General features: G+C 32.3%; 1 protein-coding gene across 3 annotated transcripts; it reads left to right on the plus strand.

The window, feature by feature from the left end:
• On the plus strand, window positions 1-27,520 carry LOC130899594 (sialin-like). 3 transcript variants are annotated; one of them, XM_057809652.1, is made up of 8 exons: window positions 1-64; window positions 214-703; window positions 22,147-22,355; window positions 22,411-22,647; window positions 23,888-24,193; window positions 25,447-25,723; window positions 25,900-26,141; window positions 27,252-27,520. In XM_057809652.1, exons 2-8 carry the CDS (start codon window positions 589-591, stop codon window positions 27,378-27,380), a joined length of 1,515 nt encoding a protein of 504 aa, XP_057665635.1. In that variant the 5' UTR covers window positions 1-64; window positions 214-588; the 3' UTR covers window positions 27,381-27,520. The 3 variants fall into 3 exon arrangements, with proteins under 3 accessions (XP_057665635.1, XP_057665637.1, XP_057665638.1); XM_057809654.1 differs by lacking the exons at window positions 1-64; window positions 214-703 and adding an exon at window positions 6,690-7,043; XM_057809655.1 differs by lacking the exons at window positions 1-64; window positions 214-703 and adding an exon at window positions 15,109-15,829.
• Window positions 27,521-27,658: the final 138 nt, after the last annotated feature.

Genomic DNA, 27,658 nt, shown 5'->3' on the forward strand with positions numbered 1-27,658 from the left:
AGACAGTATTTCATTCTCATGAAAATATATCACTGACAAGGAGATATTAAGTAAAACAAATTAGGTAAATTACAATCCGATTTTATTAATTTCTACTAAAAAGACCACATTGGGGGTAGTACGACTCTGTTCTATTATATTCCCAATGAAGTAAAATTTTATTAATAAACTTGATTTTACTAAAAACTGTCTGAAATTAACTTGTTTCTGAAGGGCACCGATGGAAATTGAAAAGAGACACAGGGGCATAAGGATTTGTATTTATGTTTAGAAGTTATCGCCGGCTGGGTAGATCTGGAGGCAGAAGATGCGTACGCATTTCAATTCATTTCATCACCCTACTACTGTCGTGACATTCACGTCTAGTTTTATGTTACACCGGTTTGTACTTATAATTCCCGCGATCGTATCTCGAATATTTACACAACATTGAGAAATGCTATAACCTACGACGAACTGTTAAATAAATACATTTATGAATGAATATTCAACTTTTATTATTAATAATTTAGTATACATGTGTCGGACGCCAATTTTTTAAACTTTAGATTTAAGTGTTAGTGCGGTTAATAATACAAGGTTATCGAAATGAATAATAGTAATCCTCCTCTGGAACAAATGGAGCAAGAAGATTTGCTTAATAAAGGAACTGGTGGGAAGCCTGCATATATTGTTAGAGCTAGACAAACCTGGTACAATTTAAGTGAGTTTAGATATCAGAAATTTATATTACCAAATATAAGTACATAGTGTGTTTGAATAATATACCTACTAAGGCGCGAAATTTCGATTTTGGAATTGACAATAGATTTTATAGGGCACTAGAAAGTTTGTAAAACAAACAAGAGGATATCCTTTATCCCAGAAACTTCTTATGAAAATTAAATAAATCTACCTACTATCAACTAAAATGTGGAAAATTGTCATTGACATTGTCCACAGTATATTTTCAATAAATTCTAATTTCATCTCATTTTCAATGATCAGTTTACTTGAAAATATGCAGGTGGTGAATTTTTCTTAACCATATTATAAAACAATGTTTCCGAACATTTGGAATAAACAACTTGAAACCATAAATAATACTAGCATTGAATTAATCTTATTTGTATACTAAAAAAGAAAAGTTTTAAGTTTCTCACATTCAGATAAGAAAATATTAGTTCAAGGTCTCCTTGTGCTATATTTATAAATGAAATTGTTTAATTCCATTCAAAAACAATCTAACGTTATGTAGATTTATAAAACCGTACGAATTTAAATTAAAAAATTTTACTTCCATAGACAAGATTTTATTACGTTCGTAAATAGTTTCTATTTCCAGAACATGTTAAATTTCTATAAGTATCTCTATATCTTGAAATTTGTTTCACTTTGACGTAGTATTTATTCACATCATGTTTGTTTGAATTCCTAATCTTTTTGAGGTTATATTAATTGGATATGTCTACTTATTATTTATAAAATAGTTTGCAAATGACGTCAACGAATCAGTGGTAGGTAAAATAGTGGTACTTTCGTCAATATTGTTTATTATGGTAATACAAAAATAGTTTCTTTCTGATTTAACAACCCACAATAGAAGTAAATACAAAGTGAATTGTGAAAAGATTCGAGAAGGATACAGACCAGAATCGTTAATTTTTGTAACCAAAACAAAAAGCAGTTATAGGATAAAACCATAATACTCCTATAAGGACAGTTGGTATGGGTGCCGACAATATTCATTTTTTCTCTCGTTAGTGACATCTTATCAATACTGCGCATGCTTGAGAATGCGCAGAACTGACTTGAAACCTAGGAGCATAGAGAAAAAGCTTTCACTTATAGAAACTGTCCCTATAGAAACAAACAAACAAATATGACATTTGTAAATAATGAAAAAAATTTAACACAACTCACTTATCAGTTTACTAGATGTGAGAAAAAAAATCCGGCTATGCAGACATATAAATAATTATATTAAGATATATCGGGACAAAAAAGTGACGTCGACATGCGGTTTTCGCTATTTTAATGTGAATTTAGTTCACTTTTAAAAGATCTACTAATACTTTTATACTTTTCTTTAAAATTTCTATGATAAATCACAATATCTAAAATATATAAAACAACGCCTTCTAGCAATCACATTGGTAATTAAATTGCTTAGAATTTATATATTTTGTATTGCGGGATAAAATCTCTTTCAAACAATATCAAATTTATAAAAATTAACTGAGCAGAACCGGACTTACAGGCATTCTGTTATAACCAGTTTTCCACTCTCCCCCGCCTTTTATTTGAATAGATATAGTCACAAACTTGTGGAATAAAAAATGAGCAGAATTTGTTGAAGAATTCAATTATCTTATATGAAGTTACACTTGATTGGGTAAATTTGAAAAAAATTGCTTTTTGAATTTTATTTTTTCAAATAGTAGGGGACCTAAAATTCTGAAAATCATTTCCACGTGATTCCGTAGCTACTTTTGTTATAATTTTCTTTTTCCTGAAGCTGTAACAATCCGTTCCTGAGATATGGTTCTTAGTTATTAGTGTTAGTAGTTTTCTAAGAAAACTTACCATAGTTATGTAAATTTTATATACCATTAGAAAGTAGATATTATATTATAGAGACATAATAAAGTTAGGTTTCACCAAATTGGTTAAAAAAATAAAAACCAAAACATTGGATATTTCACATAAGATTTTAGGTTATGTGAGTCAAGTGTAGATACAAAAGTTGTAGAATTTTTCATTGCCTACAATTCTGCTATGTAACTTTTTTCCATAGAACTTGAACTTCGAGATAAACCCTCCCCCTGATACTTTCCGACCTCATATCGCCCGTAAATTTTATTTTTCCGTCTTTCCTCTCCAATGGGTTTTATCCTACTACTATTTCCTTTCATTTACGACAAATTGGCGCGTTCATTGCAATGTGACGTGTTTTGTTGTGTCATCACGACAGATTACTGTATAAAAATACGTTTTTATAAACTTTTTTTATAAATTCGTAAGTTCTATTTTGTATTTAGTATGTAAATGTTATTTTTATGAAAATATCTATTTACTAGTCTTCTTCTTTTTTATCTCAGTGACTGACTACTTCTAGGAATTTCATCAGAGGCGGCGTTCATTTATTAAAATATTAAAAATAAAAAGTGTAGGTTTTTAGTTGAAAAAATATAGCGAAAAAGTGGAAGGAAGGAATGTTATGGTATATAATTATTATATATCGTTTACATACGTAACAAAAGATAATATTTTACAATATCAATATACATAATTTTATTTTGTAACATTCCCATTTATCGTATCAACTCTATGACCTCGTACTTTCATACTTTAACTTTTTAATGAAATTTATTTAGTACGCGTTAATGCATCGCTTATCAAACAAAAGTTGGTGAAACTAACGATTGTGATAATTAACTTGGTATTAGAAAAGTTTTTGTTAAACTTAGTTAATATTTTGATTAATTCATATGTTTATCAAGGTTGTGTGAAATAATTCGATATCAAAAGGTTATCAAACAACTAAAAATATTAGCGATATACCAGTGGTTATGAAGGAATAGTTTACATTAGACAATAGCTGTAAGATAAACTCGCTAGAACGGCACCTGTCTTAAGACACTCCTTGTTTAGAACGATCATTTCATAATAACACACTAATTTCATAATTCACCATTATAACAATGTGAAATCTTTATCACGCACTGTGTTTTTTGACCTAACCTCATATATCAACCAACTCTGAGATATAAATATTTGAGCTACATTTATTTAACATTTATATATTTTATCGACAATAATTTTTATTAATACTTTTTGTTTTATATTTGACCTTTCTCTAAATATAATTTTTGAAATTAGGTTAGTTGCAAAACGAAAATATATCACGCGACAGATTTATTGAAAAATTTTTTTCCTTCTTTTTAAATAAAAAATAAATAACGAATTAATTCAATACCTGGTATAAAATTTGCTAGCTTGGTACGTTTGTTTACATAAATTGTGAATAAATATATAAATAAAAAGTTAATCCCGGTTTGATATCTTGACTTATCAGTTTAATTATGACGTAATATCATTATTCATTATATATTTGTTAGTATTTTATATAACGGATCAAAAATTGCTTAAAAACAAAAAAGGATTTTCTGAATATATGTTCAGAAAATTGAAGGTTATGTGAAAAAATCGTATCGTTTTACTATAAATCGAGGACATGTCAAACCGAGATTTTCATCAACTTCCACCTTTTTGTTAGTCTCAAAATGTCAACTGATCGAAAAAATAATTCAATTAAGTATTCAATCATACAATTTCTGAATCTACACTGTATACATACCATTCTCATGTGTTCTCTTATTCAATATTTTGTCATGTGATCAGAACCAGACGGTGCACAAATCAGCTGTGAGTGACATTATTAAATAGTGAACATACGAGGCGGAACGTAATGAATTCTCTTTTATATGCCTATCAGTGCACCATCTATTTTATTTTCTTGCGGTTATAAAATATTTATTAGACAGAAAAATTAATATAACATTATAACCTATTCGATCAAGGTGTAATCACTTTGTTCGTTCATTTATGGCAGTAGGCACATGAATAAATCATATCTCAGGTCATTAGTCACATCAGTCACACACCAAGAATTAGTGCACTTATAAGACAGACTCATAACAGAAAAACAAATAAACACTAAACAATGCCGTTGACTGTTTACAAGCTACAAGTATTAATGTCAATTTACCGCCATATTGGTAAGAAGTGTTTCGAGATTTAACTTTTCCATTGCAATTTCGTCGTTGTATTTGTTTTATAAAACCTAATGTAATAACAATACCAAATGGTTTTGTCCATCTGCAGTTAATATTTTCTGTATTTCCTGTGATAAGTGAATGTACTTTTTGGCACGCGCTTACTGCTTTCATTGATGTACTCACATCATATTGAACTTTATTGTTTCGTTCCAAAGTATAAATAACTTCATAATATGGTTCAAATAGTGATTAATTATAATTTATTTAATGAAGTTTCATATAAAACAAGTATAAATAATCCTTTTAAACTCTTATAGATAAATGAAAATATTTCGGTATGAGAATTTTGTTATTCGGTGCAAAAATAACTGCGAAACAGAATATATTTTTATTATTCATAACCACTACACCTAGTATCAGTATAAATTGATTTGAAATATGTAAATACAACTATTTTTACATTTCAAATAGCTGTGTATTTGCGTTACTTCAACATAAGCAGTCTGTAAACGATTAACTAGAAACCTTTTATAAATAAAATTGAAAAATAAACAGCCACATACTATACAATCAATAAATGCCTCAGGATCCTGCATACGATAACACTTATTACAAGTTGAGTGTAAGGTTGGTTGCATATCTGATAGTGAGTTCGTTTTAATTCGGTAGAACTTTTCCCACAGGAAATTCATTACAAATAAAGAGAAACTCAAAATTTTGCGATGTTTTGAGTTTTTTTGGCGATATTTCGAAGATAGAATCCCATACAAGAAAATTTATTCTTTTTTTTTTCGAATATATTTAATACTGCTATTTTTCTATGTCAGAGATGTTCTCATCTCCATCTATATATAGAAAATAGAAGTTTATTATGAGCATTGTATTTTGCGTTTATACATGTATATGACATTGAAATAGGTTTGGGGGTAACACTTATTATAAGTTGAGTGTAAGGATGGTTGCATATCTAGTAGTACACTATACTGTTATTTTTTTTGCGAAGGTGGACCCATCTTTATCTAAGTGAGAATGGAGGTTTTGTTTTTCCGTACATTCTTATAATTTTTTCTACTTGTTAATGGAAAATAGCAATTTAACATTGGTTACAGATATAAAGAAAAACATAAGTTTAAATAGAGGGATAAACTGTACTTATCTAAATTGTATTAATTTATTATCAAACATCAGTATAACTGAATGAACTCTCATATTTAACGCAATAACCATACGTCAATTGAGTTATTGATAGTAGGCAACATATATTACTTTATATTTGTAAATGTGGTTGCATTTGTAGTAGTTTGTTTACTGATACATTTCATTTGGCGCTCACTCCAAATATAGATACAATAATAATCAATGTTTCAATAAAAGAATAATCCTTTATTAATGACAATTACATAATTTGTAATATACTTCACACTTATTTTATTTTTAAATTGATTCTATACATCACTAAAATCATCTTCACATGAAAATCTAACATTTAATTTTCAAGGATACGTGAATCGATAAACCGGAAAATTGCAAGTTTACATTATCTTTATTTCTATAGTCAAATTATTTAATTAATCCTTTTTAGTTCTCTATAGTCTATTGTCAAATAGTTTCTGCTCAATAAAACTAATAATTTAATAAAATTTCTATAGGCACGTAGAAACATAATTTTTTTTATTACATGATTTAAATAAATCGAATCTGAGGTTTTTTATACGAGGGTTAATCAGTAAATCACGACCTCTAGTTTTTCATGTCAATTAGCCCAGTTTCCTCCGCTTGTTTATATTTAATATGTACGGGAAAGAGATGAAAACAATATTGAAACTGGTTATAGACGAATAACGGGAAAGATGTCAATAAGAACACTTGATGGTAAAAGTTGTATTTTTATACATGGTGTGGTCAAAATGGAAAGTAATGATTTATTCAAGTGATTTCTACGAATAGTGAATAAATAGTAATCATATACAGTTTGGTTTTGTTTAATTTTTCGAATAAACAAACGTCTATTATTGAATTCCGTTACATTTATACAAGTTATAATCAGAAATATCTCCTACCTCGTAAATTTTCTGTCACAGCGCTTGCTCGCCGAATCAACAGTGTTTTTTTTGAATATCGCCCCGTGATGCTCGGTTCATTACAGCGACAACCATTTATAATGAGTACTCAATCGAGAATTATGTGATACACAATCAGTTATTGTTTATATTCCAATGCTTTTTGTTGTTTAAATTGAAACATTTAGTTGTATAACAATGTGGTTGATAAAGCAGTATTTTGGTGAGTAATTATTGAACATACAATTACAAATACGAGAGAAATATTAAATAATTAAATTAAGTTTACAGAAAAAGCAGCGAAATTCTAATAAAATGTAGTTTTAATATTAAAAAATATAAACAACTTAATAGCCATTTAAATTTTTGGATATTTATTTGTGGGACGAAATAAGAGCGAAATTATTTTGTAAATTAAAAAAATAACAAAAAGTGGAATAACTTTTGGTTGATTGTTCCATTTTAATAATTGATTAGAAATTCAATTTTTTTTCAGGTGAAAAGTTTCTATTTCTTCTATTTATTCTAGTATTAATTTAATTTACAATATTTTTTATATTAATATAATAAATGATATTTCAACTGTTGAATCTTGTGCTGAAAATATTTAGACTGAACTGTAGCTGCTTCCTGAGTCACTGGTATTTACATTTTGAAATCTTTATACGAGGTTATGTTTCAATTACATCTCCCAAACATTTTTGTTACTTAAAGAGAAGTATCCAAGCATGAATTTAAATGGAAAAGACACGTCGGGGAGAAAAGGGAAATCTGGAATATTCAAAACTATAGAAACTCAAAATTTTTAAATAGTTTCTAATAAGATATAGAAACAGGTGTTGACATGAGGCATTAAGGGGTATTGTTAATGTCCTTTTGTATGTAAAAAATAGCGATTTCAACAGGGACCTAGAAATGGAAATTGTAGCAAACAAGGCAAGATATTTTGCAAAGAAGTATGAAGAGAATGTCGAGGCAATTCAGCCGTGGAAAGACTTAGAAGATTTAAAACTATTAAGCTAGTTGAGAGGTCAAAAAGCAGAGTATAATACTTGTTTTGAAGTGTAATAGCTAAGACAGAAAAAATAGAAAACCCCAATGAATCAAATTCGGCCAAACACTTTTTAATATCTTGATAGAAAAACATTGCTGGTTAATCTTGTATCTAAATTAGTTGTAGTTAAAGTTTAGAATCAAAATAAATATGGATGTCAAATACAAATACAAAAATTTTATCCCCATTCGAAAGAATTAAGTAAATACGAAGGCTGTCTCGAAATATTCCAATCTCGACCTGAAGATGTCAGCTCTTGTCAATATAAGTTTTGCGCATGCTTTGAGAGATTTCCGTTAGAATGTCAGCCATTTTGGACGATTAGTTTCTGATTAACAATCGTATCAGTGAGAAGTTCAAAATATTTTTAAGAAAATGAAAAAAAAATGAGTATTGAGCTGTCATTAAATATGTTTTTGGAAAGCTATAAGTCTACCAAAATCAAAAATAAGTAAAAAATAGTATACGCAGACCCTGCACAATAATTTTTCCATCTGATTTGATCCCTGGCGTCTTTATGGTGATTTCTAAACTTGAAGTTTCGCTTGGAGCAGATATATTTTCAAGCGACTTTCGAAAAAATTGAATTTCTTCGCAACCATTCAACTTAAAAATACCAAATTTTGGTATTTTGTATGATACTATTAAGGGCTGTAAGTACATAGTACATAGGCGGCGATCGAACAACTCTAAGGGATTAATTAGGTGTGACCTAACCCTAGAATTCCACAGAAGTTTTATTTTGGTCATATATTATATGAAATTTCGAATTTTTAAGTTGAGGGTTGGGAATATTTTTTACTTATGTTATAGTTATGACTCCTCGGGGATTAAACTTGGTAAAAAGGTAAATTACTATTAAATAATAAACAATTTTATTTGCATTGATTCAATGATTTGAGGTAATTTGTTTACTTCAATATTATAGTTAATGGAAGGACAGGAATGTTGAATTACAACATCAAAACACATAAAAAATATGAAGGTATCCACGAATTTGTGCCACGAATGTTTCTTTACACCATGAACTGAACTTTGACTGAAAAATGTTAATAGAGGAGACAATAATTACCAAAATTAAGTGGATAAATATTTTAAACACGCGTTTTTTGTACATATTTCACGATTCTGAATCGAAGAGCAAAAAGTTATTTAACAATTACAAGGTTAGCCTGTACAGGAAATCCAAATTTTCGATTTAAGTATGTTTTATAACGCCAGAAAAAATTTATTAACTTTTTGATTTGAAAAAACTTTGGGGTTTCGATTTGAAAACGAACGATGCGCGTCGGCGCTTAAACGTAAAGTTAATGAATTTTTTCTGGCGTTATAAAATATAATTAAATTACAATTTTTGTGTTAATAGATTACCTATTGAGTCTCCTTTGTAACAGTTGAAGAAAATTTGAAAAAACTTTGGGGTTTCGATTTGAAAACGAACGATGCGCGTCGGCGCTTAAACGTAAAGTTAATGAATTTTTTCTGGCGTTATAAAATATAATTAAATCACAATTTTTGTGTTAATAGATTACCTATTGAGTCTCCTTTGTAACAGTTGAAGAAAATTTGAAAAAACTTTGGGGTTTCGATTTGAAAACGAACGATGCGCGTCGGCGCTTAAACGTAAAGTTAATGAATTTTTTCTGGCGTTATAAAATATAATTAAATCACAATTTTTGTGTTGATAGATTACTTATTGAGTCTCCTTTGCAATAGTTGAAGAGAATTTGAAAAAACTTTGGGGTTTCGATTTGAAAACGAACGATGTGCGTCGGCGCTTAAACGTAAAGTTAATGAATTTTTTCTGGCGTTATAAAATATAATTAAATCACAATTTTTGTGTTGATAGATTACCTATTGAGTCTCCTTTGTAATAGTTGAAGAAAATTTGAAAAAACTTTGGGGTTTCGATTTGAAAACGAACGATGTGCGTCGGCGCTTAAACGTAAAGTTAATGAATTTTTTCTGGCGTTATAAAATATAATTAAATCACAATTTTTATGTTGATAGATTACCTATTGAGTCTCCTTTGTAATAGTTGAAGAAAATTTGAAAAAACTTTGGAGTTTCGATTTGAAAACGAACGATGCGCGTCGGCGCTTAAACGTAAAGTTAATGAATTTTTTCTGGCGTTATAAAATATAATTAAATCACAATTTTTGTGTTAATAGATTACCTATTGAGTCTCCTTTGTAACAGTTGAAGAAAATTTGAAAAAACTTTGGGGTTTCGATTTGAAAACGAACGATGCGCGTCGGCGCTTAAACGTAAAGTTAATGAATTTTTTCTGGCGTTATAAAATATAATTAAATTACAATTTTTGTGTTAATAGATTACCTATTGAGTCTCCTTTGCAATAGTTGAAGAAAATTTGAAAAAACTTTGGGGTTTCGATTTGAAAACGAACGATGCGCGTCGGCGCTTAAACGTAAAGTTAATGAATTTTTTCTGGCGTTATAAAATATAATTAAATTACAATTTTTGTGTTAATAGATTACCTATTGAGTCTCCTTTGTAATAGTTGAAGAAAATTTGAAAAAACTTTGGGGTTTCGATTTGAAAACGAACGATGCGCGTCGGCGCTTAAACGTAAAGTTAATGAATTTTTTCTGGCGTTATAAAATATAATTAAATCACAATTTTTGTGTTAATAGATTACCTATTGAGTCTCCTTTGTAACAGTTGAAGAAAATTTGAAAAAACTTTGGGGTTTCGATTTGAAAACGAACGATGCGCGTCGGCGCTTAAACGTAAAGTTAATGAATTTTTTCTGGCGTTATAAAATATAATTAAATTACAATTTTTGTGTTAATAGATTACCTATTGAGTCTCCTTTGCAATAGTTGAAGAAAATTTGAAAAAACTTTGGGGTTTCGATTTGAAAACGAACGATGCGCGTCGGCGCTTAAACGTAAAGTTAATGAATTTTTTCTGGCGTTATAAAATATAATTAAATTACAATTTTTGTGTTAATAGATTACCTATTGAGTCTCCTTTGTAATAGTTGAAGAAAATTTGAAAAAACTTTGGGGTTTCGATTTGAAAACGAACGATGCGCGTCGGCGCTTAAACGTAAAGTTAATGAATTTTTTCTGGCGTTATAAAATATAATTAAATCACAATTTTTGTGTTAATAGATTACCTATTGAGTCTCCTTTGTAACAGTTGAAGAAAATTTGAAAAAACTTTGGGGTTTCGATTTGAAAACGAACGATGCGCGTCGGCGCTTAAACGTAAAGTTAATGAATTTTTTCTGGCGTTATAAAATATAATTAAATTACAATTTTTGTGTTAATAGATTACCTATTGAGTCTCCTTTGCAATAGTTGAAGAAAATTTGAAAAAACTTTGGGGTTTCGATTTGAAAACGAACGATGCGCGTCGGCGCTTAAACGTAAAGTTAATGAATTTTTTCTGGCGTTATAAAATATAATTAAATTACAATTTTTGTGTTAATAGATTACCTATTGAGTCTCCTTTGTAATAGTTGAAGAAAATTTGAAAAAACTTTGGGGTTTCGATTTGAAAACGAACGATGCGCGTCGGCGCTTAAACGTAAAGTTAATGAATTTTTTCTGGCGTTATAAAATATAATTAAATTACAATTTTTGTGTTAATAGATTACCTATTGAGTCTCCTTTGCAATAGTTGAAGAAAATTTGAAAAAACTTTGGGGTTTCGATTTGAAAACGAACGATGCGCGTCGGCGCTTAAACGTAAAGTTAATGAATTTTTTCTGGCGTTATAAAATATAATTAAATTACAATTTTTGTGTTAATAGATTACCTATTGAGTCTCCTTTGTAATAGTTGAAGAAAATTTGAAAAAACTTTGGGGTTTCGATTTGAAAACGAACGATGCGCGTCGGCGCTTAAACGTAAAGTTAATGAATTTTTTCTGGCGTTATAAAATATAATTAAATTACAATTTTTGTGTTAATAGATTACCTATTGAGTCTCCTTTGCAATAGTTGAAGAAAATTTGAAAAAACTTTGGGGTTTCGATTTGAAAACGAACGATGCGCGTCGGCGCTTAAACGTAAAGTTAATGAATTTTTTCTGGCGTTATAAAATATAATTAAATCACAATTTTTGTGTTGATAGATTACCTATTGAGTCTCCTTTGTAACAGTTGAAGAAAATTTGAAAAAACTTTGGGGTTTCGATTTGAAAACGAACGATGCGCGTCGGCGCTTAAACGTAAAGTTAATGAATTTTTTCTGGCGTTATAAAATATAATTAAATCACAATTTTTATGTTGATAGATTACCTATTGAGTCTCCTTTGTAATAGTTGAAGAAAATTTGAAAAAACTTTGGGGTTTCGATTTGAAAACGAACGATGCGCGTCGGCGCTTAAACGTAAAGTTAATGAATTTTTTCTGGCGTTATAAAATATAATTAAATTACAATTTTTGTGTTAATAGATTACCTATTGAGTCTCCTTTGCAATAGTTGAAGAAAATTTGAAAAAACTTTGTGGTAGAAATCCGTGGGTAACTTTACACCTGTCAAAATATGCTTTTCATAGTAAAATATCTTAATAAATATATTTTAAAGAAACGTTAACTTCATTATTATTCATTAATGCGAATATTATCCAAAAAGAATTAGAGAGAGATGATACGTTTTGCAACATTCGAGAACCACGAGTTGTAACCGGTTTCGATGGTAATACGACATTCCGCAACATAACATAGAAGTATTGAACTCTATTTCATTTTCTTCCTTTACTTAATGATAATAATTGCAATTTTTTTTTTCTAAAACAATGTTAACAACAAGGTTTTCTATATAATTTTGTTGTACTTTACTTTCTTTAACTCATTATCTCTTTGTTTATTGAAGACGCAGTCTTTTTCATAATAACTAGCATCTAGTCCGATTATTGTTAATACAGTATTGGAAACAAAAGTTTAAAGCAGCCGTGGCAATAAGGAATATATGTGAAATTGAATTTAGCAAACTGATTGTACATTATTACATTAATATTAATGGCCCAAACTTTTACTTGAGCCTCTGTTGGCATAATTGCTGATATTCCAAAAAGTTTCCATCTTTTTGGAAGGGTCTGTGTCTGTTTTATTTACCACTAATTCAATGAACGAACAAAATGGCGAATATTTCTACTCCTACTCACCTGCGCACGAAATTACCGCGATTTTCGACCTTGCGGGGTCGCGGGAATTTCAAAAATATCAACGTCACCTATAAAATTTCATTGGCGTTTTTCGGAACTTCAGTCCAGATCCGTGCCGAAATTCTTCAATCCAAAGGATGTAGGGCGACAATTTTTTGGATCTAACCCAAAGAAAGGTTTCAACGATGAACTGTACTTCGAATATTACGGATTTGTTTTTGTGTGATTATTTAATAAACATTGGAAATCGGCATTATTCGTGATACAGTTGCTAAAATTCTTAAAAACATTATAGTACAATACAATAAGAAAAAAACTACTTATATGTAATAAAAATACGAGAAATAAAATTCCAAAATATTATTGTAGAAACATAAATCGTGTTGCTCAACTCATATAACAATATAAAAGTTTATAAACAAGAAAAAACATAAAAGATAATACCTAGCATTACATAATTATAGGTTCAGATCTAACAAAGAAACATATATAACTAAAAAATAAATTATAAACTCGTAAGCAAAAAAAGCGCGTCATTCGACGTTCCTGAAATCGCAGGACACTGACAAAAAAAATGAACACGTTCTTAATAAAATCTTAAAGCTAATAACATCAGTTTCAAAATTATGTAATGTTTCTAGTTCCTATAGTCCAACTATGTGTTATGACCACCCTTTTATGTTTGTTTTCAATCTACTAACTCCTATAAAAGGTTATCTACCTGTCCCACCACTATCAGTTAGCCATTGAACGTAAACCAATACGAATCTCTATCAAAAACAAACAAGACTTCTACCTATAACTATCCTTGAGCCAGCTACTGGCCCCAAATTAACCTCAACCTACTGATTTGCCAGAAAAACGAAATCAGAGTGAGCTTACATGATAGAACGAGTATTCAGAAGACTTTTTTCAAACAAGCATGATTCATTTTTGTCCCAGAAAGTATATTATTTATTCTAAACATTTTGGAAAGTGAGAATTTTCGACTTTATAATTGTTTTCGGCGTTTTCTAGACATAATTTTTTTAAAATCATTAAAAAACCCCATAGATTCGTTTTATCACATTCTAGACCATGTAACTGTATAGTCTACGGTCTCTTTTCATAAATAAAAGAATTTTTTAATGGAAAAAGTTTTGACGTATCGACCTAATTTCGGTCTTTTTTAAAATATAATTTCATTTTATAAGGTTCTTAACTATTATTCATTCCTTCAATTCGAACTTATTAATTTTATAAATGGATTGAAATTACAATAGAAACCTTGTATAATGTCCTATTAAAATTGATTTGTTCGGAACTCACACTAAGTCACACCAACTTGCTACGTCACACTAATACGATTTTACACCCGTAACTATAGTTATATGATTATAATAAATGAGTTATGCAACACATTTTACTATGTGCAATTTTTATAAAGGTTATATCGGGTGTATTATGCAACACATTATACTGTATTAAACAGGCGACGGAAATGAATTTCTCAATCGAAAAAAAAATACTTTCATAACCGCTCAGCGACTAATGATACACATAAAAGTCATTATTACGTGAATCGTCAATTTATGATACTTTCGAATACAAAAAATATTTTTTTATCTAGTTCTATGATGCTGTATTGCGGTTGCCTAAGTATCGAGTTCAAATACGACGTCACTACTAATTAATGAGAGGTCGGAAGGCAAGGTTACTAGAATAATAGAAGGTTGTGACAATAACAAGATGCGTAGTAGACAAGTGACGTCACCGGTTCTTCACAGCTCAATAAATTCGTTAGTTAGAAATATATTCGTTTGTATAGCCGGATCAACAAGAGATAACACACATCTTCATAACTCGAACATAGTGTTAGTGAGGTTCTGTTTGACATAAAAATATAAACAAAACAAAAATGTAAACATAATGACGTAGCAGCTGATCGTGTGTTTACAAAAACATGCGCATGTCACGAACCTTCTATTATACTAGTTACCTTGTCGAAAGGTATCGTTTAGAAACAGCTGTTTAGATATTTTATTCAAGATCTACGTTTCCTATTTTATTCTCTTCTGAAGACAAAACTGAAAGTTGTTATTTATTTAACAGCATGGGAAATAAATCAATAAATAAACATGAAACCATATTGAATTGGTTTACCGAAGTTTTCACTGAAATTTAATACTAATAAGCTACTGAAATGCCGAAAATTATGAAAACCACAAATCTCAGTAATTTATCAATGACGCTGCTCTTGAGAATTATCAGTAGACGGTGATTTAAAGCGAATGAATAACTTTTAAAGCCAAAAAAACCATGGACAAATGAAACAACCCGTCAGCTGATCGCGTTTACCCACCGATCTACCAGTGTAGAAAGGATCATAACATATGACCACGATCCGATTAACTTGATCAGTTTCCGAACAATAATAATCGTGATCCGAGTGGGTTTCCGAACAATCAGATCGTGAGTGTAGTTTTCCCAAAAGTACTATTCTAATAGTTGACATTGAAACTCAGTATCTACGAGTGTAATAATAAACATTGGCAGTCTTAAAAACACTAGCAGTACCTCTTCACTATTAACGTCGCTGCTACAATATGGCGAATGTATCACGTTTATAGATGACGCTCGTGTCAGTGCTCTGTGAACCCCCAGAATTAACCATACGAATAAACCGAGTAAAAAAACGCGCCTCACGGTTTGTTCGTGACTTTTTGAATCAAGTAGCGTTTAGAGTGTCGAAACGTCAGTTTATTAATCAAAAATGAGATACATTTACATTTATTTTTTCCATTTATATTGTATTAACTAATAAGAAGGATATCATGGGTAAGTTTATTTTCATTTTATCATATTGCTTCGGTAGTTACTTGCAGATATTTGAAACTATATTTCTCTTTAGCTTATAGTGTAAAAAATATTGACAAGAATCGTTACTACGATATATAATAAGCCCAAAACTATCATAAAAACATTCAATTTAAGGGTATCTAATAGTTCTACCATCGAGTAAAGGTTTTCTAAGCTCTACTAATATTTAAGATCCGAAGATGATATGTACTTCATTGCCTCATCCTGAGTATACCATCCACATCGGATCCTGAGCAAATTTCTTATATACAGAGTGTGTCGGGTTTCGTACGCTTCAATTTAAACATGTTTTATGCCCCAATGAACGTCTAGGTCTCTCGAGAAGCGAACACTCCACTAGGTTCACCCTCTGCTTCCTCCTGGTGCCGCGCGTTTTCTTTCTTCAAGCTCCAGTTATAAAACCACCATTATTGGTTCATATCTGGTCGTTTCTATATAGTCCTCATCCAAACTAATTACATTATAACACTAACCTTCCTTGTCCTGATGAAAGATAGCCGTTGAGCACATAGTGGCCCACTTGACGTTACCAGAGGCCGATGTCTTTAAGAAGCCAATCAGGCGTTTCGGCTTGAATCCTTTGATGTCATTAGGCAAGTTGTGAGGTCTGCCCAGGTTTGAAACCGCGCTCGAGTGAGTGCATGGCACTCGCAGATAACGTGGTCTGCGGTTCTATCCTCCTCCAACGGCACTCCGAATCGTCCGTGATGCCCATGGTGTTAGAAGTCAAGTCCTGTTTAACGGGAGCAGTTGTTTGGTGTGAAACGGATGGGTTTTCGCTTGACTCATTCCAGGTGTTTCTTTTGGAGGGCACCAAGGATGGATTCTGGACACATTGGTGGGTCCGATGATCGTTTTATTAGATTGAAAAAGGACTAATCTAGATAATCCGAAAATGGGAAATGAATGGTCTTTTCGAGTGGAAAGTTTTGTTGTGTCTGATGGAATTATGAAGGTTCACTGTACTTCTACATCATTTCTGATGGTTGAGTTACCAATACCGAGGTATACAGTGAACAGCTGATTAAATGTATGAGATTTTATCGGACTAAGTTAACTGGAAGCGGGTTTTCTTACAACAAGACAATGCTGAAACACATACTGCGAAAGTCACGCGGTATAAATTCGAAAAACTTAATTTTATTGAAGTCCTACCGCATCCAGCTTTTAGTTCGGACCTTGCGCCGTCAGATTTGTAGAGATCGAAATTCTTGAATCCAAACAAGATGTTGAGAATGCAGTGCGATAATTTTTCGCATCTAACTCAAAGAATGGTTTTACCAAGGTCTCGAACAACGTACGTTGTAACTTTAGAATACGATGGGCTAGACTTTGAATTATTCAAAAAACTAAGTGAACATGGAAAACATTCCTCCATTAAAAAGTTCGAACTTCCATAACTTCGAATGTAGGCGTTTTCTCCTAACCAAATTTGACAAATCAATTCCTCATTCCGTGTTTATACTTGACGTAAAAAAAATTAACGTATAAAAAAAATTCCGACCACAAAAATGGCGAGTTTGAAAGACTATTTATTTTAGAGAAACCGCCTCATTATTTGCATATCTATTTTGAAACATCGGTATTAAAAATAACAACATATTACTCTTCCTCGTATTATGATTATTAAAATATCAAAGTTTGATCGATCGGCAATGCGAAGGTTATCAATTAATTATTAAATAATAGCTTATGTTTATGTATTTATTTGATTCAAATGAAATATGCGAATCAATAAAAAAGCCCGAATTCTAATTATGGTAAAGTAATTTTTTTTAATATACCAGTTAAACACGTTTAGTGATGATTTATAAGGTCGGCAATTAAGTACTTTCGATTTTTACTGATAGAGAGCGTTGCTAACTTATGTTAGTGCTGTACTTCGCCGTTTGTCACGTGATATTGGTCACTTAACTTTTGAAGCAAGTAATGCGTAATTATAATTGAAGCTTATGGAGCTGATTGCTCATATAGTCTTCATCCAAACTGGGGAGCCTTTGAGCACACAGACCTTCAGATAGGCCCATCGCGCCCCACGTTACAGAGATCGATGTCCTTTGAGAAGCCAATCAGGCGCTTCGGCTTGAACACTTTGATGTCATTAGGCAAGTTGTGAGATCTACCCAGGTCTGTATTCTCAACATCTTGTTTGGATTTAAGAATTTCGATTTGTATAAATACTAATCTGACGGTGCAAGGTCCGAACTAAAAGCTGGATGTGGTAGGACTTCCATAAAATTAATTGGTATGGAGATTTTTCCCTCAAAAATGAGGGTCGGCCTATTGTGAAGTTGATGATGACCAAATCAAAGCCATAATTAGAGAGGATCGTCATTTAATTGTTTAAGAGGTTGCGAAGAATCTACATATGTATCGCAAAAAAACTCTTAAAATGTCTTGGGTTAGTTAAGAAGCTTGATATTTGGGTATCTCACGAATTTCACGAAATTCATTCAACACAAAGAAACAAATTTTGCGCTATGCACTTTAAACAAAATGAAACTGAGCATTTCTTGAAAAGAATCATCACTGGCGATGAAAAATGGGTCCTGCACAGTAATAACATAGTTCGAAAACCAGCACAAACCACATCTTAAGATGAAAAACAACAAAAAATCTCATGCTGTCATTTTGGTGGAATTATAAAAGTTGTATTTTTTGAACTGCTTCCAAGGAACCAAACGATCAATTCTGATGTTTGCTGTAAACGACTGGATGAAGCAATCGAAGAAAAACGGCCAGATTTGTCAAATCGGAAAGGTTTAGTGTTGCATCATGATAATGCAACGCCCCACACATCTTTGGAAACTTGCGGGAAAGTATTGGAGCTTGACTGGAAAGTGGTGCCACATACCTCATGCAGCCCTAACCATGTGATTCAATTCAATTTTTTGAATGTTGTCGTGTTGGAGAATGATTCGTCTTCTGCGACTGGTTTCCTCGATTCATACAAATGCTGGTATACCATTCGGAATTGACCGGAACGGTGTCCACATGTTCTGTTGTTTCCAAAAAACAGACTTCGTGCGTGAATAACTTGTTGGATTTGGTTTTGAAAGACCTATACAGTCAATTGTTGTTTAGATTCGGATTCATATGCATAGATCCATGATTCATCGCCTGTCACGTCTGTTTAAGCTTTACGAATGAATTTTTCAGCATTTCTTAGCACAAATCGGTACGAACTCTCGAACTCCAACGCGAACAAATATTTTTGACAGCTGAATCTTTATGCGATATTGATGTATTGAATTTTTTGATGAAGACGAATGTTTCAAGTGTCTATAAACAACTCAAAAAGTACCGACAACACGTTTTGAGTACGTTCACCATTAAAAATGTCAAACTTTATTATGTCAATGTCAGATTTGACATATTACTCAGTGTTGACGTATACCAAAACTCAAGTAACAACCCTCGTAGAAATAGAAATTTTTTATAAAGTGAACTAACATGTTTCCACAATGATATCACGCATTTTTCCAATTTGACACTCTATTTTTCAATAGCCTTTTTTACCAATTCTAGTACAACAGCCATATTTTTCTTCGTCAGCTACTTTTCCGGCTTCCGATCATTTAATTATATCTATATAACGAAATTTTGCTTTTTTACTTTTCTTCTTTTTAAAACTTTTTAGATATTTTAGAAATAAAACGCCGTTTTGTTCGCGCAGCATCGGAATTGTCCTGAATAGGTTCGTAATCAAATATGCGCATTAAATTGATTTTAAACTGATTCGGAATCGATTCTAAATTGACAAAGCTGTTATCTTCTCGAAGTTTTCTTTTTTTTAACATATTATGGTAAAAGTGAAAATATTTTAAATGTTTCAGTTTGTTTAATGCATGAAAAATTTTATGGAATTTCGAACGTGTGTCATATACTTACCAATGCAATTTTTTTGATTAATCACTGCCCACCACTTAACCCGACTGATTATTGAACACGCCAGGTGGCTTTTGAAATAAATTATAGTTAAAAAAAAAAACTAAAAAACACGTTTTTAGCAATAAGCAAACTGAAAAGTAAAAATTATTGCTGAGAGGAAAAAAATGTGACTATTATAAAAGCGTGGGTGCTTTCAATGACATTTTTGGTCTATTGCAACCAATAGATTTAAAGCTGATTCCAACGCCGAGGATTCTCCGAATGATTTTTTCGATTACTCACAATCATCCACCGTGTAGGACTCCCCTTTCATTTCTTTCTCCATTTTGTTAATAAGTTCGAAATGGCTATCTAAGGTAAAATGTACGCACGAAAAAACTGATGGCTGCAATATTTTGGAAGTGCGAAGTTATTCTTTTGATTGACTTTAAAGAATCAAATACATCATGAACGCGGCTAATTACTCCGACTTACTAAAGCAGTTGAATAAAAAAAAACATCAAAAAAAGGCGCGGCAAAATCAGCCGAGGTGTGTGCTTGTTTCATGACAATGCTCCAACAGTGGGGGATTTACACATTGGCCGCCTGTAGGCTATTCATCTTGTACGTGACCTCTGAAATTTGATACCCTAGTTCACAGTTATTCAAACTACATTTTTTTCACTGCAAACAAAAACTTCTCTGACCTGAATAATTGATGGTAAAAACTCAAATTTTATAAAAAATGAAAATTTCCAACTAAATCTGCTGCAGGTCTCTTTCTCCTTAAGTGTTCCATTGAATCTTGTTTATTGTTGTCTATTTTCAATTTTCTAGTATTAGTACAGTGAACCAAGCAAATCACCTCGCAATTTTAAAGACCTTCATGGACTGGTTTGAAATTTTGACAGAGACTCAATAATGATTCTAATTTGGTGTCAATGTATGCTTCTACCCCAGGGGTAAATGCCACCTTTACTCGGGGTGGAAATTTCAAAATAACACCGGGATTCGATAGAGAATTGAATTTTCTAAAGAAAATGTAGAATGAAGTTTTTTATTTAACTCGATAATTTCTGAGTTATTCGCGATTGTAAATTAAAAAAAACACGTTTTTCAACATTTTTTCACGAAAAACTCGAAAATTACGCATTTTCTGGAAAAAATTATTCTTATCAAAATTGAAGCTTATAAAAAAACAAAGAATTTAGTCAGTTTAAATTAAATTAAATAATATTCAAGTGTCACTGAAAGCCAATTTTTTCTTTTTCGTAAATTTATGCAGAGTTTTGAGCTCAAATAACGGAAAAACTATAAATTTTCCTTAAAATATTGTAATAAACCTTTTTAAAGTACTTTTTCAGACCTTTAAAATGAACTTTTATAGAACCGTCTAGCATAAAAATTAAGTGAGTTATGACGAAAATAATTTAAGTAACTCGAATTTGAAAAAAAAAAATGTCGGTAAATTTGACACCATGTGCGGCAAAATTAAAATTAATCGTAGCCCATGTAAAATTATCTTTGTTTAAGCCCTAACAACACGTTCCGAAAGTTTGAATGTTTTGGAACACGTATATTTTGAAAAAAGTTGTTCAATGTGAAATTTTTTATTCGATTTTTTAAAAAAAAACGTTTTTTTTTCAAAATATCTCAAAAACTATTGGATCAACGAAAGAATTGTTTTGTAACTGAAATTTGGCTTTTATTTTACTGACATTTTGCTTTTTTTTAAACTCACGTAGCTTGAAAATTAAACGAGATATAAGGGAGAGTCTTTTTTACCCTTTAACATCAAAATTCTCTGAAGAAAAGGGCCTAGAAGGGTCGCAACATGTTTTTTACCACATTTTTAAAATAATATTTGTATGAGGGGTAGTTTTTAATGGCTATAAAATATCAAAATATCAAGTCATGATACAAAACAATCAAAATTTATTATATTTGAACATAACTGGGCTATAGTTATGTTCAAGATGAACTTAATTCCAAATTTTCAAGTAGATCGATGAAGGTCTTTATAATTGCGAGGTTTCGGTCGATTTTAAGCTTGAATGGCTGTACTATATATACTTTCTATTAGCTATCGCCTTCAAAATACTTGAAAATCTCTTGTGCGGCTCATCAAAACTCATCTTTTCAGTATGAACAATAATTATTTCCAGTCTTGTGAAAATTAAACAAAATTTGCCTGCTGGTAAACCCCCCACTGTGCTCCAGTCCGCACTACTTTCCACACCCACCATATAGTCCTGATATGGCGCGGTTCGACTATTTTTTGTTCGCAAAGCATAATGGCGAAGCATCATATTTTCATAGTCAGACGTTTTAAAAAATGCGTCGAAATAAATATATTTAGAATCACAGTTTAGACATCATTACGAATTGACGATCGTTTTTTCCAGGATTTAAAAAAATTCCTATCCGCTTTTGGATAGGAGTTATGGTCTTCCTTACGACTTACATAAATTATACCACACGTGTGAATATGTCTATAAATATTATACCTATGACGAAGGGAAAATCGAAGAAGACGCCCGAATGCATACTGGAAGCCGCAAACCAAACACAAGAACAATATTCCAATACAACTACTCAAAAAGAATTACCAGATGTAAGTATGAATGACATATAGCGCTGGCAATCGTTATCGATTCTCTTCATTATAGTTCGGGCCTAGATACGATTGGGACGAACAAATTCAAGGTCTCATACTGGGTAGCTACTTCTGGGGTTACACTATCCTATCATTACCAGCTGGATCTATATCAGAATGGTTTGGTCCAGCTAAAGTTATATTTTGGGCGACGTTAGTCACTGGTATTTTCAATTCCTTATGCGTACCGGCATCGTGGGTCCACTATTCGCTCCTGATCGTTTGCAGATTTGTAATTGGTGCTTTGGGGGTGAGTACATTATCAAATATTTCGATTTCATCATACAGAGGTCGGCATAAAGGGCCAAAAGCTCGAAGATTAACGTGGATCCCGAATGGAGAATTGACCCTGTGGGTCTTTCTCGAGGACCTCGTTTTTGCAAGAGGACCACGCACCCTTCCCGACCTCCGAACTACAATTGAAGAAGAATTTGAACACTTACAGTAACCCCTTTTCGAATCCCTTTTGTTATTCATTTTGACTTATGCCGAGCTTTGTATCTGTACAATTTGGAAATGTAGTTAATATCCATATCATCAACCAATCAAAAAGTGATATGGAGTCACCGAAACTGTATTTTTAATGAAGGAAGACTCTGCTTAATCCAACTCTATTAGAAACATTTTTCAGTTAGTCTTATTCATCGTATAGATAATTGACTAACTAACAACAAATCATTGTTCCAAATTCCAATAAATATATACAGTGTGTTCATAAAATATTAGGGGTGTTACAGGAAAAAATGCCATCTGCAGAAATAAAACAGTTATTCGAAAATAACCTTTATACAGTACACCCTGTATATCCAGTATATTTCATTCATTTTATAAATTATTACATAGCACGAATGATTTACTTTATTAGTTAGGTAATTTTACGAGGGTGGTTCAAATATAAACCAAAATTTAGTGTCGTGAAAGTGGCAGCACTGGATATTAGAGATGAGAACGTGGTTGGCGTATTGGACACCAGCGTAGGTACTGCAAATGATTCGTGAACGGTTACCGCAAAATTTTAGCCTGATGGATGGCAAAACTTCTGAATTTTGAGCGGAATTTAACACGATGCGAAGTTTGGACGCGTCTTCTGCAGCGGTACGAAGAACATTCACCATAAACGAGACTCCACAACTATACCACCATATTCCCGCGTCTATGAAATGAAGGAAGATGTTTTATAACGTATTTTGGGACATTCCGGTGGATTTTCTCACTGAACAACGAATTGTGAACTGTGAAACTTGTCTACAAATCAAAACGGCGCGATATTGCTGCAAGACAACGCCAGACCGGCACACGATGGAACACCCTACGTATGGTCCCGATTTATCGCCATGCGTTTATTTATTTGGTCCATTGAAAGAGGCACTTGGTGGACTGCGATTCGAAAACAATGTAGAGATAGAATCCGTCGCTGTGTAACTTAATAATATTTGAATCACCTTCGTATATATATACAAATATAAAAAATAATGAATATTTTTGTCAAGGGTTTGGTTTATCCGGCTTTACAAGTACTTATAGCCAAATGGGCTCCTCCTGCCGAAAAGGGAAAATTCGTAGCGGGTCTGATGGGAAATACTTTAGCCACATGCTTGACGTGGCCGTTAGTAGGTGCTATAATAACAGCTTCGAATTGGAACTGGGGTTATCAGATGATAACAATACAAATCGTAGTTTTTCTTATCATATTTTACTTTGTGGCCGCCGATTCACCGGATGATCATAAATTCATTACACCTGAAGAGGTGGCATTCATTAAAGAAGCACAAGGCGCCTCGGTTTCTAAGAAAAAGGTGAGTTTCATCGCTGCGTATTATTTTTAAATTTACGGGGACAGTTTAAAACAGTCTGAAACGTCTGTTTTGTACATCCCTCGTATAAAATGTTTATCGATTAATGATTCGAATCGATTTTTTTATTAGTTAATTATCATTTTTAAATATAATATTTATCATTAACTTTCTAACCCAAGAGAACAACACAAAAACATCTACATACAGGGTGTGGCAGTAAAACCTGCATTTTTGAAATTACTGCGAAAACTAAACGGATACATTTTTCAAAATTTCATTGTTATAATCTTATTGTGTATTAAAAAACATAGAAGATGTCGTCTATCCGAATTAAAACATTCTTGAGGGGATTTCTTAAAATGCTCATCACGTCATGAGTAATTCTCAAGATTTCCGATCGGATTCGTTCCTTAAGCACTTCATCTTTCAGGAATACCCTCCCCCAAAAAATCACATAGTGTGAGGTTGGGTTAACGAGGAGGCCAAGGGATCGTTCCGTTCCGGAAAATTTTCATACTCACTCGGCGTGTGTGGCTTGTAGCTCCGTCTTGTTGTGATGAGGTCTGATCATTCACTACATGTTAACGAAGTTGAAGAATGACCTTAACATTTCCGAAAATCGCTCTCGAGGTAATAGACTACCACCTTTCATTTTGGAAAATAATGGGCCCGATGAGGATTCTGATCACTCAAATATCTGAAGTTTTGTCTGTTCACCAATCCCGAGGTATGCAAATCCAGAGGTTGTGAGCTCCTAATTTTCTTCAACCATCTTCGAAGTTTCGCGGAATTGTCGTCGGATAGCGAAATCGTTTTCGTTCAATACCTGAACCATTTCAATTTTGTAAGGGTGACGGTGCAAATCTGACCTCAAGATTCTTCGTACGGAGCTTAGGAAATGACCTTGAACGCGGAGCAACCCTCGCGCGTTTAACATTCTCGTACTACCACTTGTTTTGCTATTTGTTTCACCGATATTTTCAAAATTTGTCACCCATAACTTTATTGAATTTTCAATAGGCTCCGGCTGATTGCGATTAACTTCAAAACGAGTACGAATATTGACGTTGAGCTACCGGTTTGGTAAAACACTTGGTGTTGAGTTCACCACAGTTCCATGGCGACTGAAATGCTTTGAGGTGTGGAACATAACGCTAACCTTGCCTACTTTAAAAAATGTAGATTTGACTGCCGCACCATACTTGTTTAAGTAAAGCCATTCCACCTAATACCCAACCGTTTTTACATTTCAGCGTGCACCTCCATATAAAGAGATCTTTACGAATCTACCATTTTGGATATTGAATATTTTACATTTCGGTAATTTGTGGGGTTTATATGTGCAACTCCAAAGTGTACCGAAATTCATGGCCGAAGTAGTAGGTTTCAGCTTGAAGGAATCTGGTTTTTATGGAGCGCTACCCCATTTAATGAGAATGTTCTTTGGAACAGCTTACGGAGCTATAGGAGATCATCTGAAGAAGAAGGGAGTATCGGCTAAAGTGATAAGAAAATCTTTTATTCTAGGATGTAAGTATATGAAAATAGCCGGCTACATGTTTTGCAACTCTGGTTTCCCGATAGATGAAACCACAGTTTTTCCTGTTTCCTCTTTGAGAGATTTTGATCTTTTTTGTCAGTATTGCTATTGACGTTCATTCCTCGTTATACAATATAGTCAAAAATGAGTTATGAATATTTTTTAGCACATATTATACCGGGTGTATTGATGTTCAGCATATGTTTGATCGGTTGCGATTGGATGCCTTTGTTGGCGCTACTCACGTTCAGTATGGCGATCAACGGAGCTGCAGTATTGACGAACTTGCAAAATCCTCAAGATTTGGCACCGAATTTCGCGGGTACTATTTTTGGTATCATAAGTTGTATCGGCGGTACGACAGGATTTTTGGTACCTGCTATTACCGGAATCTTTATTAAAGATCACGTAAGTTTAATATCCCACTATTAATTCAACATATTCCCAGTAGAAATTCCCCAGAAAATTTCTTCATATTTCGAACTAAACCGATACATTTTTATGCACTTGGTAATTCGAACGAAAAAATCGACGCTACGCGACAAAACGATCGATAAGAAGCTTGACGATTGCGACAAAGAAGAAGTAGAAGGAGTTGAGAAGAAAAGTGAAGTCACAAAAGAATTTAATCCCTCTGATAAAGCACAAGGAGGAAATTTGTGCTACTCGAAATGTTGGAGTACGAAAAAGAACTACTAAAGGTCAAATTCTTCGTCTGGAAGAAAGCGTGGTCATTAGCAAAAAAAATCGCATCAGAAACTTTGTTTGCAAGTAGAGGGTGGCTAACAAATTTAAAAAAGAGAAATGGAGTTGTGTTTAAAACAGTTTGTGGAGAAAGTTTGCTCAGATTGGCGCGGTAAATTGAAGACTTTGATTGAAAAGTATGTTTCCCGAAACACTTTTAATACTAGACGATTTTTCAATAGTTTATCTGACAAGAAACTTGCTTTTAAAGATGAAAAATGTCATTGGGGAAAACATGTAAAGAGACGTTGACATTTTTACTTGCAGTGAAAATGAACCGATCAAGAAAACTTAAACCCTTAGTGATAGGAAAAGCGATTAAACCGCGATGTTTTAAAGAAGCAAAATCTATCTATTTATAAACTGTTGGTAGACGGAATGATTTTCAGAGTACTACATATTTTTTCATTCATCGCAAATGCCCTAAGTTATTACCAACATTTTCAGCCTCAATGATGTTCTTTCGAAACAAAAAAATATCCTAAGTCTGTTAGGTTTATTCTGAAAACTGCTAATACAGGAGTTTCAAGATTTCATGAGAATGGACCGTTTCCCATTACGACATTCTCAAATAGTTGCTTTACCAGGCTCCAGGTAGCCTCAACAGTCAAAACAGTAGTCCTATTGTAGACTCTACATACAATTTTAGAGAAGTTGGTCTCAAAGATTTGATGAAAATCACCAATTTCTAGCACTCGGTAGTTGGTAACATTTCAAGAGTTCATCGAGTTTCGAACTAACGAGAACCGATTGTATTAATAATAAAATTTTCAGAACGGAATGAAAGAATGGTCGTACACATTCATACTTGGAGGAGGCGTTTACATTGTCACTGGTATAATTTTCATTCTGTTTGGAAGTGTGGAAGAACAAAGTTGGAACCGAGCAGCAGATGAACAATAAACCTAGCCAAAAGTACATGTTTCAGATTATCGATACTAAGACATAATCAATATTGCATTTTGTCTTTTCACTTTTTGTTACTTCCATTCTTGTACCGCTAACATATCAGGTATGTAAATAAATATATGTAATTAATAAAACGTTTTCTTTTTTCATCCCACTACCCATTTTCCAATTACAATTTTGATGTTTTCATATAGAAATATTAAGGGAGGAAATCAGACAAGACGGAAGTACATCTGACATCGATCTCCACATAATGTTCATTCACTTTAAAC

Source organism: Diorhabda carinulata, chromosome 11, assembly GCF_026250575.1.
Source record: "Diorhabda carinulata isolate Delta chromosome 11, icDioCari1.1, whole genome shotgun sequence".
In the NCBI taxonomy this organism is placed as follows: domain Eukaryota; kingdom Metazoa; phylum Arthropoda; class Insecta; order Coleoptera; family Chrysomelidae; genus Diorhabda; species Diorhabda carinulata.

What these genes read in the sequence shown, in the direction of transcription:
- LOC130899594 (XM_057809652.1), top strand. Translation starts at nt 589, where the DNA reads ATGAATAATAGTAATCCTCCTCTGGAACAAATGGAGCAAGAAGATTTG. An exon ending in ACAAACCTGGTACAATTTAA is followed by an intron (nt 704 to 22,146) that starts GTGAGTTTAGAT and finishes CGTTTTTTCCAG; the next exon opens with GATTTAAAAAAATTCCTATC. An exon ending in AAAATCTTTTATTCTAGGAT is followed by an intron (nt 25,724 to 25,899) that starts GTAAGTATATGA and finishes AATATTTTTTAG; the next exon opens with CACATATTATACCGGGTGTA.